At 43.3% G+C, this 15,671-nt stretch overlaps 1 protein-coding gene across 3 annotated transcripts in view; it reads right to left on the bottom strand.

Moving 5' to 3' along the window:
• Positions 1-10,199: 10,199 nt before the first annotated feature.
• LOC126162587 (ATP-binding cassette sub-family C member 4-like) overlaps positions 10,200-15,671 on the bottom strand; it is a 318,245-nt gene continuing 312,773 nt past the window's right edge. For 2 of the 3 annotated variants that reach the window (XM_049919187.1, XM_049919188.1), the window contains exons 24-26: positions 12,000-12,129; positions 10,577-10,687; positions 10,201-10,439 (exon numbers count right to left, since the gene is read on the bottom strand). In XM_049919187.1, the coding sequence (XP_049775144.1) occupies positions 10,413-10,439; positions 10,577-10,687; positions 12,000-12,129 (268 nt within the window). In that variant the 3' untranslated portion in view covers positions 10,201-10,412. Of the gene's footprint in view, positions 10,440-10,576; positions 10,688-11,999; positions 12,130-15,671 lie in introns of all 3 variants that reach the window. The other variant, XM_049919189.1, reaches the window with a different exon arrangement.

The raw sequence follows: 15,671 nt of genomic DNA, 5'->3' as shown, positions 1-15,671 counted from the left end.
TTTTTTGTGACATTCCCATAGAGTAATTACGTTGTCGTTTCAGTGTAGTAGAAAACCCAGTTCCACCAATATTATCGGTTTGATAACCCCTATGGTGGCGAATGGGTTGGGCTGCTGGTATGTGAGGATGAAGTGCAGTTCCCCACTGGGTTAAGGACTGTAGTCGTGCTGGTGGCTGCAGTCGAATGCTGGCACGTCAGAAAACACCCCTGTTTAAAAACGTCGTTTATTCATAACAGTTACAGTGATGGAATCGATACTGGAGGAGTGGTGGTTGGGGTCTGTGTCAAAGTGGGCTAAGATTGCGGCAGTATGCTGGTGTCAGCAGTCACCCGTCAGGAAGGTGGCAAGTGGCGACAGCGCTGGCAGCGTGAGGCTGTAGTCAGGGAGCGCTGATGCAAGATGATGATGACTACTGGCGACATACTGCAGAGGCAGCCTTTGATGCTGGCCTGCGTTTGTAGCCCTGGAGAAGAGCCACTGGGGCATACACAAACCATAGCCTCTGACATGGCTGATGGTGAAGGCATGTACTTGCTCTGGTAGTTGAGCAGCAACAGTGTTGGCTCGTATTGGGTGATGGACAGTGACAGTGTGGCTGCCTCGGCAGTGGTGGCCGGGCAGCTAGGTGGTTCAGTCTTGAACACACGGTTCACCAGGGACGCGATTGTCAGCAGGTGTTACTCACCTAGCAGGTGACTCAACGGTGCAAAGACACCGAGTAGACTGCATACATGGTTAACTCAGGCAGAGGCCCTCAGCTAGCAACAGCACCTGATTGATTCATCTTGGACTGCAAACAGACTTCTCCTCTGACTAGCGGTTGGCATCAACTGTCTAACTGGGCTTGTTGTATACAACTGAACACTACTGAGACTGAGGGCCCGAGTTATGTGGTATGTGCACAGAGGATGAAGAAAAACATGGAAATACCAATAACACGAAACGTTACCATACCTAATAAGGTGTAGAAAAACCGTGGGTACTCAGAACAGCTACCGGTCATCTTGGAATAGATAAATACGTGTCCTTTATGGTTTTCAAGAAAATCTTGTACCATACTTCCTGCAAAAATAGTGGCAAGTTCAGGTAATGATAATGGAGGTGAATAACGATCATGCATCCTTCTATCCGAAGTAGGCCACAGAGGCTCAATAATATAAAGATCTGGTGACTGGAGTTGCCAGGGGAGACGTCACAATTCATCCTCACTCACGAAACCTGTCCTCCACATTGCAAGCTGTGTGATCAGGGCCCCTTTCATCTTCAAACACAGAATCACCATTGGGGACCAAATATTGTACTATGGGGTGGACCTTACTAGCCAAAATGGTCACATAGTCCTTGGTAGTAATGTGACCCTGTGGAATAACCGTGAGTCCCATGGACTACCACAATATTGCTGCACAAATCGTCAACGAACCCCCGTCATGTTCCACTCTTAGCAGCAAGCAGTCTGCATTGTAGGCTTGGGATGGGATATACCAGACGTAAACTCGGCCACAAGTTGGAAACTGTATGAAGACCAAGACTCATCCGACCAAGTAACTTTCTTTCATTGCTTCATAGTCGCCGTTTCACGGCTTCAGCACCACGTTCTCCAGTTATGGGCATTTGCATCACTTTGATTTTCGAATTCCAGCTCTGCCTTCAATTCCCAAAAAATGGTTCACATGGCTCTGAGCACTATGGGACTTAACAGCTGAGGTCATCAGTCCCCTGGAACTTAGAACTACTTAAACCTAACTAACCTAAGGACACTACACACATCCATGCCCGAGGCAGGATTCGAACCTGTGACCGTAGGAGTCGCGCGGTTCCGGACTGAAGCGCCTAGAGCCGCTCGGCCACCGCGGCCAGCTTCAGTTCCCAACTCACGGAACTTACTTCATGTTGTTTTGTTGTTGACAAGGTTCACAGCATAATGTTCATATTGCAGTTACTTTTACAAGTATCATTTCTGGTCACAATACTTTTGTTGATCACTCAACACAGAATTTCGTAAGCTTTGTGACTTAGCAGATGATGTGCTTGCTTTCCTTGTAAGCGATACGGTGGCTCTTGAAACACTTTGGGTACATTGCTTATGAAACAACCCACCATACCAGCACCAACAAATTGACCACGTTTGAATTCTCTTAGCTCCAACATAATACACTCACAATTACACGGAACATTGTTCTGACCACAACTGACACTTGCGATGTATTGTCGGCATTGCACAAGTGCCATTCATGGTCTTATACAACAGGGCCACCTGCAGGCTTGTTAGCTTCCGCATTTATGTTGGTGCATGCCTCTCTCAGTGCTTCAATATTTCTGTCCAAACACTGTGTGAGATGGGCTGGGTAGCATTTTTCCAACGACAGACTCCTGGCATGTATGCCTCAACAGACGTGGGCAGCTGGGTGTCACCATTGAGCAACTATGACTTCGTTCACACTGATTTTTCTGTCTGGTCAGCTCTAGAAGAAACCATGTCGATGGCGTAAGGTGTCGCAACTTCATTTTTCATAGGCACTGGCTGGCTGCTTCACCATTATCAGCTCACAGAATATGAATTCTTGCATACTAAATATGTGCTCTTGTGCCATAGTCCCATAGCATGCACTGAGTTGTACAGGTGCCGGATGTCAGTTTGTGTGATGGATTTCCATACCTGTTGCACTTAGTCGGTCAATACAAGGACGCTGGATGCTGTTTGTGGATGGCGCTGGAGTTGTCGTCCGATGATACACTGGCCTGCTCGATCACCAGATCTGTCTCCGATCGACCACATCAGCCAGGTCACGTTCAGTGGGGTTGGTGCCCCTCTGTGTCCTTACATTAGGGTTGAATTGTCTGGGGGATGTCAGCAGTGTCGAATGTCGTCAAAAACGCCGTCCTGTTCCACACCACCCTGCGAACTGTGGGAATCAACACCCAAAGCGTAGGTATGGTTTCATTGACGCCCTTCATGCCACCACCTGAGACCTTTTCGCGTCGATTTTGAGTGGCGGTGTGTCTGAAATGTTTTTCTCGGTCACCCATAAGAAAACTACGTCATTTAAGCGCGAACATGGCGGTTATGAAATCTTTCTTAAAGACTCGAAAAGAAGTGGTGAAATGTGGGTAAGAGGGAGTGTGACGACCTCTACATCGTTTCATACATCCACACTTGCGTCGTACAGAATTGTGGTGAAGTTTAGTGGCAAAGCGGTATCATTAACTCATCTTACACCTCACATGAACTTCTGAACTCTGACCTTTTTTTTTCGTAGGTGTCGACACGTTGCTGTTTCTAGAGTCGCATAGCCCGAGGGTGATGTTACAGGGCAAATCTGCATATTTCAGAAATAAATGCATCTGTACCACTTTGTTACTCACAATATTTGCAATATAACATCATTAGTAGCTTCCTATGCATTCATCGCAGTATCTACAGCAAAATTATCGTCTGCAGTCACACTCTGCATCATACAAAATTCATTGGCACATATGCTCTCCTGTACATCTGCTCCATGCGCTACCGTTTCTGCACGACACTCGCTATCACCCATAGGGGTAGATATCATTACACCTGAGTCAAAACTGCTATTTACATACTCATTTACTTCAGTAAAGCACATATTCATTTCTTATGGAACTACAAATAATTCAGACTCTGCATTTTCACAAGATATTGGAGCTAATAAAACACATTAACTTCAGAACATTAGTACTTCGCGCGTCAATTAAATTCAAATTATTAAATTCTTATTCATTTTTTGTCTTCCTCAGATGGAGGACCCAAATTCGCTTCCTGGTACCATCACGTATTTTTCCTTGATGGGCGGACTGGTTGGGGTGTGCTCAGCCTCGTTAGGGCAACTGAGAAGGTACTCGGGCGATTAGTAGCGGTTCTATATTGTTATTTTTATTGTATTTTATACTTTTATAGACAACATTAGCATATATTTATTCGTCTTCAAATGGTGTCCATTGAAATTAAACTCACTTCGTGTGTGTTTTGTCATGTGGTAATATGTTGGTAAAGAGCAGTGGCAGATTTCTTGTTGAGTCCGATTAAAGTCGCCGTGTTATTTGCAGGTTCGTTCGCCAATCTTCCCAACGTCTCTCCAACTCCACGTCGACGTAATGTAGTTGAAACGTCCTATAATAATTAGAATGACTAGAAAGAGTATATTTACGTTCGAGTCTCATCTAATTACTTATCAAAGATTAACAATCGTTTATTTCTTCCTTGAATTCAGCTTTTACTCTTACTATCGAGTTGGAATGCGTAATATTCACAATTGTTCCCTTCGTCTTTATTAGACCAAGTACAAAATCGGAGTCATTAACATTACATTCAACAATTGGGATAATAAAAATCAGAGATAATGCAATAATAAGGTTCGCTTTTCTTATGCAAGGAGTAACGTCTTGGATTCCTACACACTGCACAGTTTCTGACCCAGTTAATCCAGTAAGAAAACGTGATATTACAGTTCCCGTGTCAACAAACCCCACAATAACCGGGAGAGCGGTTTGCTGACCACATCCCAGATAGCACAGTAAGCTGGTTTCAAACTTGTTTCCAGCTGTAAAGTTCAAGTATATAAGCTTGATCAAAGCTGGAATATTCAAGCCTGTTAGCTGGATTCTAGCTTGAAATAAACATCAAAGTTGGCAGAGTTCAAGCTATATTTCAAGCTTGACTTATCAAGCTTGGCTCCAGCTGTATCTACACACGTGGAATACAGCCTGGTATTTACAGCTTGTTTTAAGCTATATAAATATTAATCTGAATTTATTGAACCTAATTAATTACGTTACGTAATATTTAACATTTGTAACATTAACGTACCGAACTGTTTTCTAGTATAAAACAAACTTGTCAACGAACCACAACCATTAACGCGCGTCACAAAGGTAAAATGGCCGTAAACGTAACTTTACGTTACGTAATATTTAACATTTGTAACATTAACGTACCGAACTGTTTTCTAGTATAAAACAAACTTGTCAACAAACCACAACCATTAACGCGCATCACAAAGGTAAAATGGCCGTAAACATAGCAAGGCTCAGAAAAGTAAATAAAATAAGATAAAACAGAACTGGAGACAGCCACACTCAAACCAAACTCCGCGCCGTCATGACGTCACACACGACAACACCCTCACGTCACGGCTTATAAACGCTTGTGGCGCTTCCCGTGGACGTCTGTGGAAGCTATGCTGCGCGCGCATCTGCTGTACAGTCTTCCAGGGAAATTACAGTTTATTTCAAGGTTGGGAAAATTATTTTAATTCAAGCTAAATTTTTACAGCTTGATGTAAACTGTGTAACAGGTTGATTTTTCAATCTTGAATTTTCAACTGAACCTAAACTCAATACCCACCTTGAAACAAGCTGTGTAACAGGTTGATTTTTCAATCTTGAATTTTCAACCGAACGTAAACTCAATATCCACCTTGAAATAAGCTTGAGTGCTAGCTGGGATGCTCCTCCGTAACACATCCGGTGATGTCACTGGAGGAGGATGACGTAGCAGTTCGTCGAGCCCGGTTGGCCCTTCTAGGACCACAGAGCGGAACCACACGTTTTACTTGACCTTATTTTCTGCTTCCGCGCAAGTGAAACTCTTATTTAATCGCTCTAGATCTTGAAATGCCTAATATTATTCACCAGTAAAGAACAATAGTGATTCCTATTTTTAATCCAACAGTCGTCAAATTCTTTCTGTCTCTTCTCCGCACACTAGGAAGTAACCGAACTGAGCACAACTGTGTTCTCTTCCGCGACCCCTGTTTGCTTCAATATATTTGCCTGATGTGCCGTTAACTCACCTATTTGAGATGCTACAATTCACAACATTTCCTCAAAGGTAGCTCCCTGTGGTATTGAGCTTGACATGGTTGACCGACTATAAATTATAGAAATAAAAAATGACTAGAAAACAAACCAGAATGACCATGGGGGCCTTTAAATATACTACTAACATAGTACATCTTACTGAAACTTAATTCCTTTGCCTCAATTGCTGCACATGCTTACTACTTTGCATATTTCACAACAATGAGCCATACTCCCTTCTCTTACGAAAATACATTGCCCATTCCGAACGGAGTAAACTACCGTATATTTTTTACAATTCTCAGAACACCATCCTAGTTAACTTTCCTCGTCGTGGACGTACAGATACAATTAAACATCTGCCAATAACTCACTGACTTTCCATTACCCTTGCAGTAAAAAACAAAACAAAAAGAAAAGAAATACTCCACTCGCCGTACTGCATGCTGACGGAGCTGCAGACTAGAGCTGTCGACAATGTCAGTGATCCAGTTGTTTGTAGCAGTCGAACCATATTCTCCGCAGAGTATCGAGATTCTTCTGACATCAATACGTAGGGGCGAAAGACCCTTCTGACTCCAGATGTCGGAGTTGGGTTTGTAACTTCAACAGTGGACTTAGAATAATATCAATACCTCCAGCTGCTGACGGGCGTTGATATATATCAACGGGGACAGGTGAAAATGTGTTCCCCTACCGGGACTCGAACCCGGGATCTTCTGCTTACATGGCAGACACTCTATCCATCTGAGCCATCGAGGGCACAGAAGATAGCGCGACTACAGAGACTATCTCGTTCTAGACGGCTGCAGGTTATCAATGGTGTCTGTTCTTTCGGCCTTGACCTTCTTCTTCTGTGCGGGTGCACACATATTCCCTGAACTCTTACGGGAATTGGTAAGAATGTCTTCCACGAGTAATGAGTGTGTTGGGGTGGGACGCTACGAATGTATCGTGTGGACATACAAGGTGAGAATGTGGGTCTCATGGGAAGCGTGCGCGAGATAGTCCCTGCAGTCGCTCTATTCTCTGTGCCCTCAGTGGCTCAGATGGGTAGAGCGTCTGCCATGTAAGCAGGGGATCCCGGGTTCGAGTCCCAGTTGGGGCACACATTTTCACCTGTCCCCATTGATATATATATCAACGCCCGTCAGCAGCTGGAGGTAATATAATTCTAATTTCGTTCTAGGTGGCTGCCGGTCATCAATGGTGTCTGTTCTCCGTGGCAAGCAGGATCAAACAATACATATAATTATATCAACAGTGGTAGGTGGATTGGGCTGCTGGTATGTCAGGATGATGTACAGATCCCCCACCAGGGCTTGCGCTGCAGTGTTGGTGGTAGCTGGTGTCAAATGGTGGCCCATCAGATGTATATCCCTGGTTAAGAAAGCCGTTTAACTGTAACATTTACTCTGACGGAACTAAAACTGGAAGTGTTGTCTGTGGCAAAGTCAGCCACGGACACGGCAATGAACTTGCGTCAGCAGTCGTCCTCGAGGAAGGTGGGGTACACAGCGATGACAGCTGACTGTTTTGCTGTAGTCAGCTCAGCAGTAGTGCACGAATGGAAGGTAGTGGCGGCCACTGGTGACCGACAGTAGAGGCGGGCCTGGCTGCTAGTCTGTTTCTGTCGCAGTGGCAGAAGCCCCACCGTGGCGAGCAGGATCAAACAACAACCTCCACAATGGCTGATGACACTGGCGTGTGCTTGCTCTCGGCGTTAAGAGCAGCAATGTAGGCCTATACAGGGTGGTGGACAGCTACAGTGCGACCACTTGGGCAGTGGTGCTGTGAAGCTAGGTGGTTCAGATTCAGACATATGGGTCACCAGGGAGGTGGCCGTCAGCAGCGTCTGACTGAGCAGGTGACTCGACAGTGCGAAGACGCCAAGTAGACTACACACAGACTTAGCTGAGGTAGAAGCCTGCAAACAGCGACAGCAAAGACTGACAGCAGTGGCGGCTGGCTGCTCCATCTTGGAGTGTGAACATTTTTCTCGAGGCTAATAGCGCCGGCGGCGGTGGTCGAGCTTCAGTCCGGAACCCACGCGGCTGCTACGGTCACAGGTTCGAATCCTGCCTCTGGCATGTATGTGTATGATCTCCTTAGGTTAGTTAGGTTTAAGTAGTTCTAAGTCTAGGGGACTGATGACCTCAGATGTTAAGTCCCATATTGCTTAGAGTCATTTGATTTGACTAATAGCGAGTGGCTTTGAGTGTATAACAGGGCATACTGAGTACAACTGAATCATATTGAGACTGAGGGGATGAATAATGTGGTATACTGGGTGTTTCACAATTCATGTTAAATACGCATAGAGGTTGTAAACGGGACTTAGTATATGAAGTTTTACATTGGATCAAAAAAATTGTTCAAATGGCTCTGAGCACTATGAGACTTAACTGCTGTGGTCATCAGTCCCCTAGAACTTAGAACTACTTAAACCTAACTAACCTATGGACATCACACACATCAATGCCCGAGGCAGGATTCGAACCTGCGACCGTAACGGTAGCGCGGTTCCAGACTGTAGCGCCTAGAACCGCTCGGCCACTCCGGCCGGCCTACATTGGATCCCATGTCCGGACACCGGACTCGCATTCGGGAAGACGACGGTTCAATCCCGCGTCCCGCCATCCTGATTTAGGTTTTCCGTGATTTCCCTAAACCACTCCAGGCAAATGCCGGGATGGTTCCTTTGAAAGGGCACGGCCGACTTCCTTACCCTTCCTTCCCTAATCCGATGAGACCGATGACCTCACTGTCTGGTCTCCTCCCCCCCAAAACAACCAACCAACCACCCAACCATGTCCGGAAACGTCATCCAACGACATTACAAAGCATCCAAGTTATAGGCACCAGTGCCTGTAAATGTAGGTAAATGCGGGGTGATTCTGTGATGATGTTACAAACTTTCTAGAATTATAGAGAAGGATAAATGTCTCAATTGGAGGTTCCCTGTACCGGGAACGAACCAGACGAAAGTTATACGTGGAAAGCGTTCTGATACCTTTGACAATGGAATATTTGTACTGGCACTGTTGTTGCTAAGACTGTAGGGTAGGCAACTTTCAGAGGTGGTAGGTAGTATGGACAAAAAAAAAAAAAGGTCCGGTAAAAAAGGTCTCTAAAACGCATACCTTAAGAACTATGAGCACTTGTTCAATAGAAGAGATGTGTTTCACAGTAGCGAAGATGAACAAGTGCTCATAGTTCGTTGGGTATGCATTTTAGGGCCCTTGTGTACTATGCTTTTTCTCCTTGTTTTGGTCCTTACTACTACCTCAGGAAGTTGCCTACCCTACAATCTTAGCAATGACGTTATCAGTACGTGTATTCCACTGTCAGAGGTACCAGAACTGTTTTCCCTTATAATTTTCGACTTGTTCGTTTCCGGTACAGGGACGCTTACCTCAAATTCAGACATTTATCCTTCATCGTCCTAGAAAGTTTGTAACATCATATGGTATCCCGCTGTATATACATACATTTACAGGGGCCTGTGCCTATAACTTTGACACTCTGTAGCGTTATTGGATGAGTTTCCGGATATGGTTTCCTTTGTAAAACTTGATCTACTAGGACCCCTCTAAAACCTCAATAAACACGTATAATTAATTGCGAAACACCCTCTATACATCCCCTGGGCTGGCTAGCGTTTCTCTAGCGAGAGCACTCCTGGCCTGTAAGTCACAATGGGCAGGGATGGCCGGACATCATCGGCGAGCAATTATAACTCCATTAATCCTGGTTCTCCTATCTGGTTAGCTCTTCCAGAAGCACTCTCGGTCCTGCAACGTGCCGCAGCTTCAGCTTTCCGAATCGTCGGCGTACTGAATATGATTTTGTGTACTGAATATGCAGTCTTGTGTCTCGGCCGCTAGTTATCAAGCTGAAATGTGCTTCCCTCAACATGATGTTGGCCTGCTGAATCGATTAAGGAGCAGTTTGATATCTTGGACGTAGCCTTGGCGCAACAGTATGTAGGAAAGCGGCCGTGGCGTATTTTACACCTGCGTACATACTTTTAATACGTAAAAACACTATGACATCCCCAAAAGTTTACATTAACCTTCGCGATGTATCATTTGGCTTTATTAGTCTTTCGTTACTTCGACAACAAAGTCATACGTGAGATACACTCGATAACTATCTAGAGGAATTTCTGACACATTCTCATCGACAGTCTAACGCTACCGTAAGAACAGATGCGCAATCAAATACCATAACACAAGGTTTGGAAATGAAGGAGAGGAAAAAGACAAAGGTGAGTTTAAAGTGCGTTTTATGAAAGTAGCGTACAAGGTCTGAAATCGGAAATATGAAATTTTTTGATGTAGCATTTCATATATTCACTTTCGTGGCCTTGGACCACTCTCCTAGTTCTAGAGAAAGTGTCGTGCTGCGGCATCTGCACTGAGAAGTGCTTTTATTTACTCAAGACTGTCGAAATTATAAATAAATACATACAAAATTGTGCATTTGTACAACGTTTGCAGGTTCCATTTGTTTTTCAGCGTTTCTTAGTACACTAAATCAATTAAATGCCCATGGAAGTCGTATCTCAGGCACGTTGCTCTTCGTCTTCTCTATAGACGAGTTGTAGTATTGTAACACTGAAAAAGAAAACAAAATAATGAGAAGTATTCTTCATAAAGTCGAGGAAGTGCTACGGTAACTGGTTAATGCCTAGTGAAGGTATGAAACCAGAAGCGTAAAAACTTCACTCTAGTTCTGTGCTGTTGTGGTTTACCTCTTCAGCGGCTCTTCTCAATTGCTCTGCCATGGATGGGCCGGTTTGCTGCACCATCTTGTAAAAGTATCCCTCCTCGTTTTGCAACAGCACGTGAGGATGGTCAAATTCCTGTGTGAATAAAGCAATGATATGCTTCCTTAATCTGAACGCCTACTAAATTAGCACAATGTTGCATTCGTCCATTGTTCCAGTATATTTCTTGCACGTAGACAACATTTGAAGTTATTTAAATGTTAGAAGAACGGAAATATTTTGAAAAGTACATAAGATTTTGAAGCACGGCAGCACTTTGGAGATATTCGTTGACATAGAATTAGAGAAGTGCCTGAAGACATTAAACGTACCACAGGCAGTTCTTCACATTGCTTTGAATCAGCAATAATACTTGTCTACTTGAGATAATGACTTTCTCAGTGGAATGATGCGCATCATTTAATTAACAATAAGTTAATAATGAATCAGATTTATATGACCATCAAGCTAGATACTGATGGACTTAAAAGATCTTTTGCAGGAAAAATTCAGATAACAGTTATTCCTAGTTAAGAAAGGTCTCCATTGGTTCAATTGCTTCGTCACTGAGTACAGAAATATTGCAGTACAACATACGTGAATGTTTGGCTTATTAACTACATACAGGAACAAGAACTTCACTACGCAAAACGCTGTATTTCATATGGACTTGACGTTACAAAAAAATAACAAATAGATCTGAATTTCAGTTTTCGAACAGTAGGATAACAGCGGCTCAAATTTTTCCATGTTAATTTAGATACGCCACAAGTGGCACAACGTCTCGGATAATTATCAGCAAGATGAACTGAGCTCAAGCTAGAGGTTCTTGGATCCCGACAGGAAGAGAAAATTTAATGTTGGTATAACCAGATAGGGGAGGAGAGGTGGTGTCATAAAGTGCCTGCTGGTCGCCATATTGTGTACGAACTTCGTGGTTAAATTCACAATCTGTTCTCAATGTCTCATGGAGGGAGGACATGTAACACACTAGAAAAAAATTCGTCTGTCGGATGGGGACATTAAGCTTGGCACCCCTCACCCCCTTGCCCCGGTGTTTCTCAGGAGTGGGCAATTTGATAGCACTGGTTTTCTTCCTCTGGCTTCTCTCATAGTCTTCATCATCATCAACAACAACACATACAAGTCAGAATACTACTCATTCACTGATCACAAATCATCCGAATACAACATTAACATTTACAATTTAAGATACACAACTATGCACCATGCACTGGCACAGAGTGAGCGCGGTTGAAAAGCAAGGCACTTTCTGAGACGATACATTGGTGTGGGTAACTCATAGTTAAGTGAGTGTATGCAGATCTTCACAGTGACATATGTCATGGAAAGGGAATCTGTTTTCTTTTCTGAGACAATACTTGAATGATTAAACTATAATACGTACCACCATGCGACCAGCATCCATTACAAGCACCTTGTCGGAATCAATTATGGTGTTCAGACGATGTGCCACTGTCAGTACCGTACAGTGAGCAAACTTGAGACGAATGGTCTTCTGAATCAACGAATCAGTGCTGAAAAGAGAATTGTTTGTTTACAATCAATGCAAGTGAATCTAAAAATAAAAAGTTAAAAGCATTAAAAGTCAAATATTTGTTAATGCTGTAAGCTTAAAAGTTTGTTAATGTAGCTGGAATAAAAGATGGTTGACTGTATAGTAACTTTCTAGACATCTACATCTATACTCGGAAAGCACATTACGGTGTATGGCGGAGGGTACATCCAGCTAAACTATCATTTCCCCGCCTTCTACATCTACATCTACGTGATTACTCCGCTATTCACAATAAAGTGCCTGGCAGAGGGTTCAATGAACCACCTTCAAGCTGTCTCTTTACCGTTCCACTCTAGAACGGCACGCGGGAAAAACAAGCAATTAAATTTTTCTGTGCAAGTCTTGATTTCTCTTATTTTATCGTAATGATCATTTCCCCCTATGTAGGTTGGTGTCAACACAATGTTTTCGCAATGGGTAGAGAAAAATGATGTTTGAAATTTCATGAGAAGATCCTGTCGCAACGAAAAACGCCTTTGTTTTAATGATTGCCACTCCAATTCACGTATCATGTCTGTGACACTATCTCCCCTATTTCGCTGTAATACAAAACGAGCTGCCCTTTTTTGTACTTTTTCGATGTTATCCGTCACTCCCAACTGATGTGGATCCGACACCGCACAGCAATACTCCAGAATAGGGCGGACAAGCGTGGTGTAAGCAGTCTCTTTAGTAGACCTGTTGCACCTTCTAAGAGTTCTGCCAATGAATCGCAGTCTTTGGTTTGCTCTACCCACAACAGTATCTATGTGATCGTTCCAATTTAGATTATTTGTAATCATAATCCCTAAGTATTTAGCTGAATTTACAGCCCTCAGATTTGTGTGACTTATCGCGTAATCGAAATTTAGCTGATTTCTTTTAGTACTCATGTGAATAACTTCACACTTTTCTATATTCATGGTCAATTACCACTTTTAGCACCATACAGATATCTTATCTAAATCACTTTCCTAGTAGTTTTGATCATCTGATGACTTTACAAGACGGTAAATAACAGAATCATCTGCAAACAATCTAAGACGGCTACTCAGATTGTCTCCTATGTCGTTAATATAGATCAGGAACAATAGAGGGCCTATAGCACTTCCTTGGGGAACGCCGGATATTACTTCTGTTTTACTCAATGACTTACCGTCTACTACTACGAACTGTGACCTTTCTAACAGGAAATACGAATCCAGTCGCACAACTGAGGCGGTACCCCGTAGGCACGCAGTTTGGTTAGACGACGCTTGTGAGGAACTGTGTCGAAAGCCTTCTGGAAATCTAAAAATATGGAAACAATTTGACATCCCCTGTCCATAGCACTTATTACTTCATGAGTATAAAGAGCTAGTGGTGTTTCACAATAACGATATTTTCTGAATCCGTGCTGACTATGTGTCAAGGTACTTCATAATGTTCGAATACAGTGTACGTTCCAAAACCCTACTGTAAATCGACGTTAGTGAGATAGGCCTGTAATTCAGCGGATTACTCCTACTTCCCTTTTTGGGTATTGGTGTGACTTCAGCAATTTTCCAGTCTAAATTCTGTGAGCGAGTGGTTGTATATAATTGCTAAATATAGAACTATTTTATCAGCATACTCTGAGAGGAATCTGACTGGTATACAATCTGGACTGGAGGCCTTGCCTTTATTAAGTGATTTAAGCTGCTTTGTTACACCGAGGATACCTAGTTCCATTCGCGAATGGTGTATGAGAAGAATGATTGTCGATAAACCCACATATGAGATCTGCTTTTTCTGTTTTCCTCGTCTTGGTCATTTCACGAGACTTACGTGGAAGCATGTAGCAAGTTGTTCTATTTCTTCAAGTATATTCTCTCGGAATTTCAACATTAAACCTCTCCATGATGCACAATGCTCCTCTTATAACATCAGCTATTGAAATTTAATATCCGTGTAACGCCCTCGCATTCATCAAATGGTACAGTGACGAATCGCATAGCCCTGAGCTGGATCTTCCCTGTGTATTCTATTGATCCTACCTGGTTAGGATCCCAGGTTCATGAGCAATTCTCAAGAATCAATCTAAGAGTGTTTTGTAAGCCACTTCTACTGTGAATGACTTATATTTCCTTGGGTTTCGCCGAGAAGAATCTCAGCCAGGCGCATACTTTTTATTACAGTTATTTTCATGTGGTCATCCTACGTACTGTCGTTCCGGGCAGTTACCCCTAGCCATTCTACGCTTGTTACTGTTTCCATTAGTATATCGCTAATAATGTAATCGTACAGTAATCAATGTCTTCTACATCTACATCTACATCTACATCCACATCCATACTCCGCAAGCCACCTGACGGTATGTGGCGGAGGGTACCTTGAGTACCTCTATCGGTTCTCTCTTCTATTTCAGTCACGTATTGTTCGTGGAAAGAAGAATTGTCGGTATGCCTCTATGTGGGCTCTAATCTCTCTGATTTTATCCTCATGGTCTCTTCGCGAGATATACGTAGGAGGGAGCAATATACTGCTTGACTCCTCGGTGAAGGTATGTTCTCGAAACTTTAACAAAAGCCCGTACCGAGCTACTGAGCCTCTCCTGCAGAGTCTTCCACTGGAGTTTATCTATCATCTCCGTAAAACTTTCGCGATTACTAAATGATCCTGTAACGAAGCACGCTGCTCTCCGTTGGATCTTCTCTATGTCTTGTATCAACCCTATCTGGTACGGATCCCACACTGCTGAGCAGTATTCAAGCAGTGGGCGAACAAGCATACTGTAACCTACTTCCTTTGTTTTCGGATTGCATTTCCTTAGGATTCTTCCAATGAATCTCAGTCTGGCATCTGCTTTACCGACGATCAACTTTATATGATCATTCCATTTTAAATCATTCCTAAGCCTACTCCCAGATAATTTATGGATTTAACTGCTTACAGTTGCTGACCTGCTATATTGTAGCTAAATGATAAGGTATCTTTCTTTCTATGTATTCGCAGCACATTACACTTGTCTACATTGAGATTCAATTGCCATTCCCTGCACCATGCGTCAATTCGCTGCAGATCCTCCTGCATTTCAATACAATTTTCCATTGTTACAATCTCTCGATATACCACAGCATCATCCGCAAAAAGCCTCAGTGAACTTCCGATGTCATCCACAAGGTCATTTATGTATATTGTGAATAGCAACGGTCCTACGACACTCTCCTGCGGCACACCTGAAATCACTCTTACTTCGGAAGACTTCTCTCCATTGAGAATGACATGCTTCATCTATTTATGCACAATATTTTACACTGAAGAGACAAAAGTCATGGGATACTTCTAATAACGTGTCGGACTTCCTTTTGCCTGGCGTAGCGCAGTAACTTGGCGTGGCATAAACTCTTACAACTCGTTGGAAGTGCCCAGCCCCGACACTGAGCCATGCTGCCTCTATAGCTGTCCACAATAGCGAAAGTGTTGCCGGTGCAGGATTTTGTGTATGAACTGACCTCTCGATTATGACCCACAAATGTTCGATGGATTTCATGTTGGGCGATA

This window comes from Schistocerca cancellata, chromosome 2, assembly GCF_023864275.1.
Source record: "Schistocerca cancellata isolate TAMUIC-IGC-003103 chromosome 2, iqSchCanc2.1, whole genome shotgun sequence".
Classification (NCBI taxonomy): Eukaryota; Metazoa; Arthropoda; class Insecta; order Orthoptera; family Acrididae; genus Schistocerca; species Schistocerca cancellata.
Note: the sequence above shows the minus strand (reverse complement) of the source record. Positions and strands in the feature narration are given on the sequence as shown.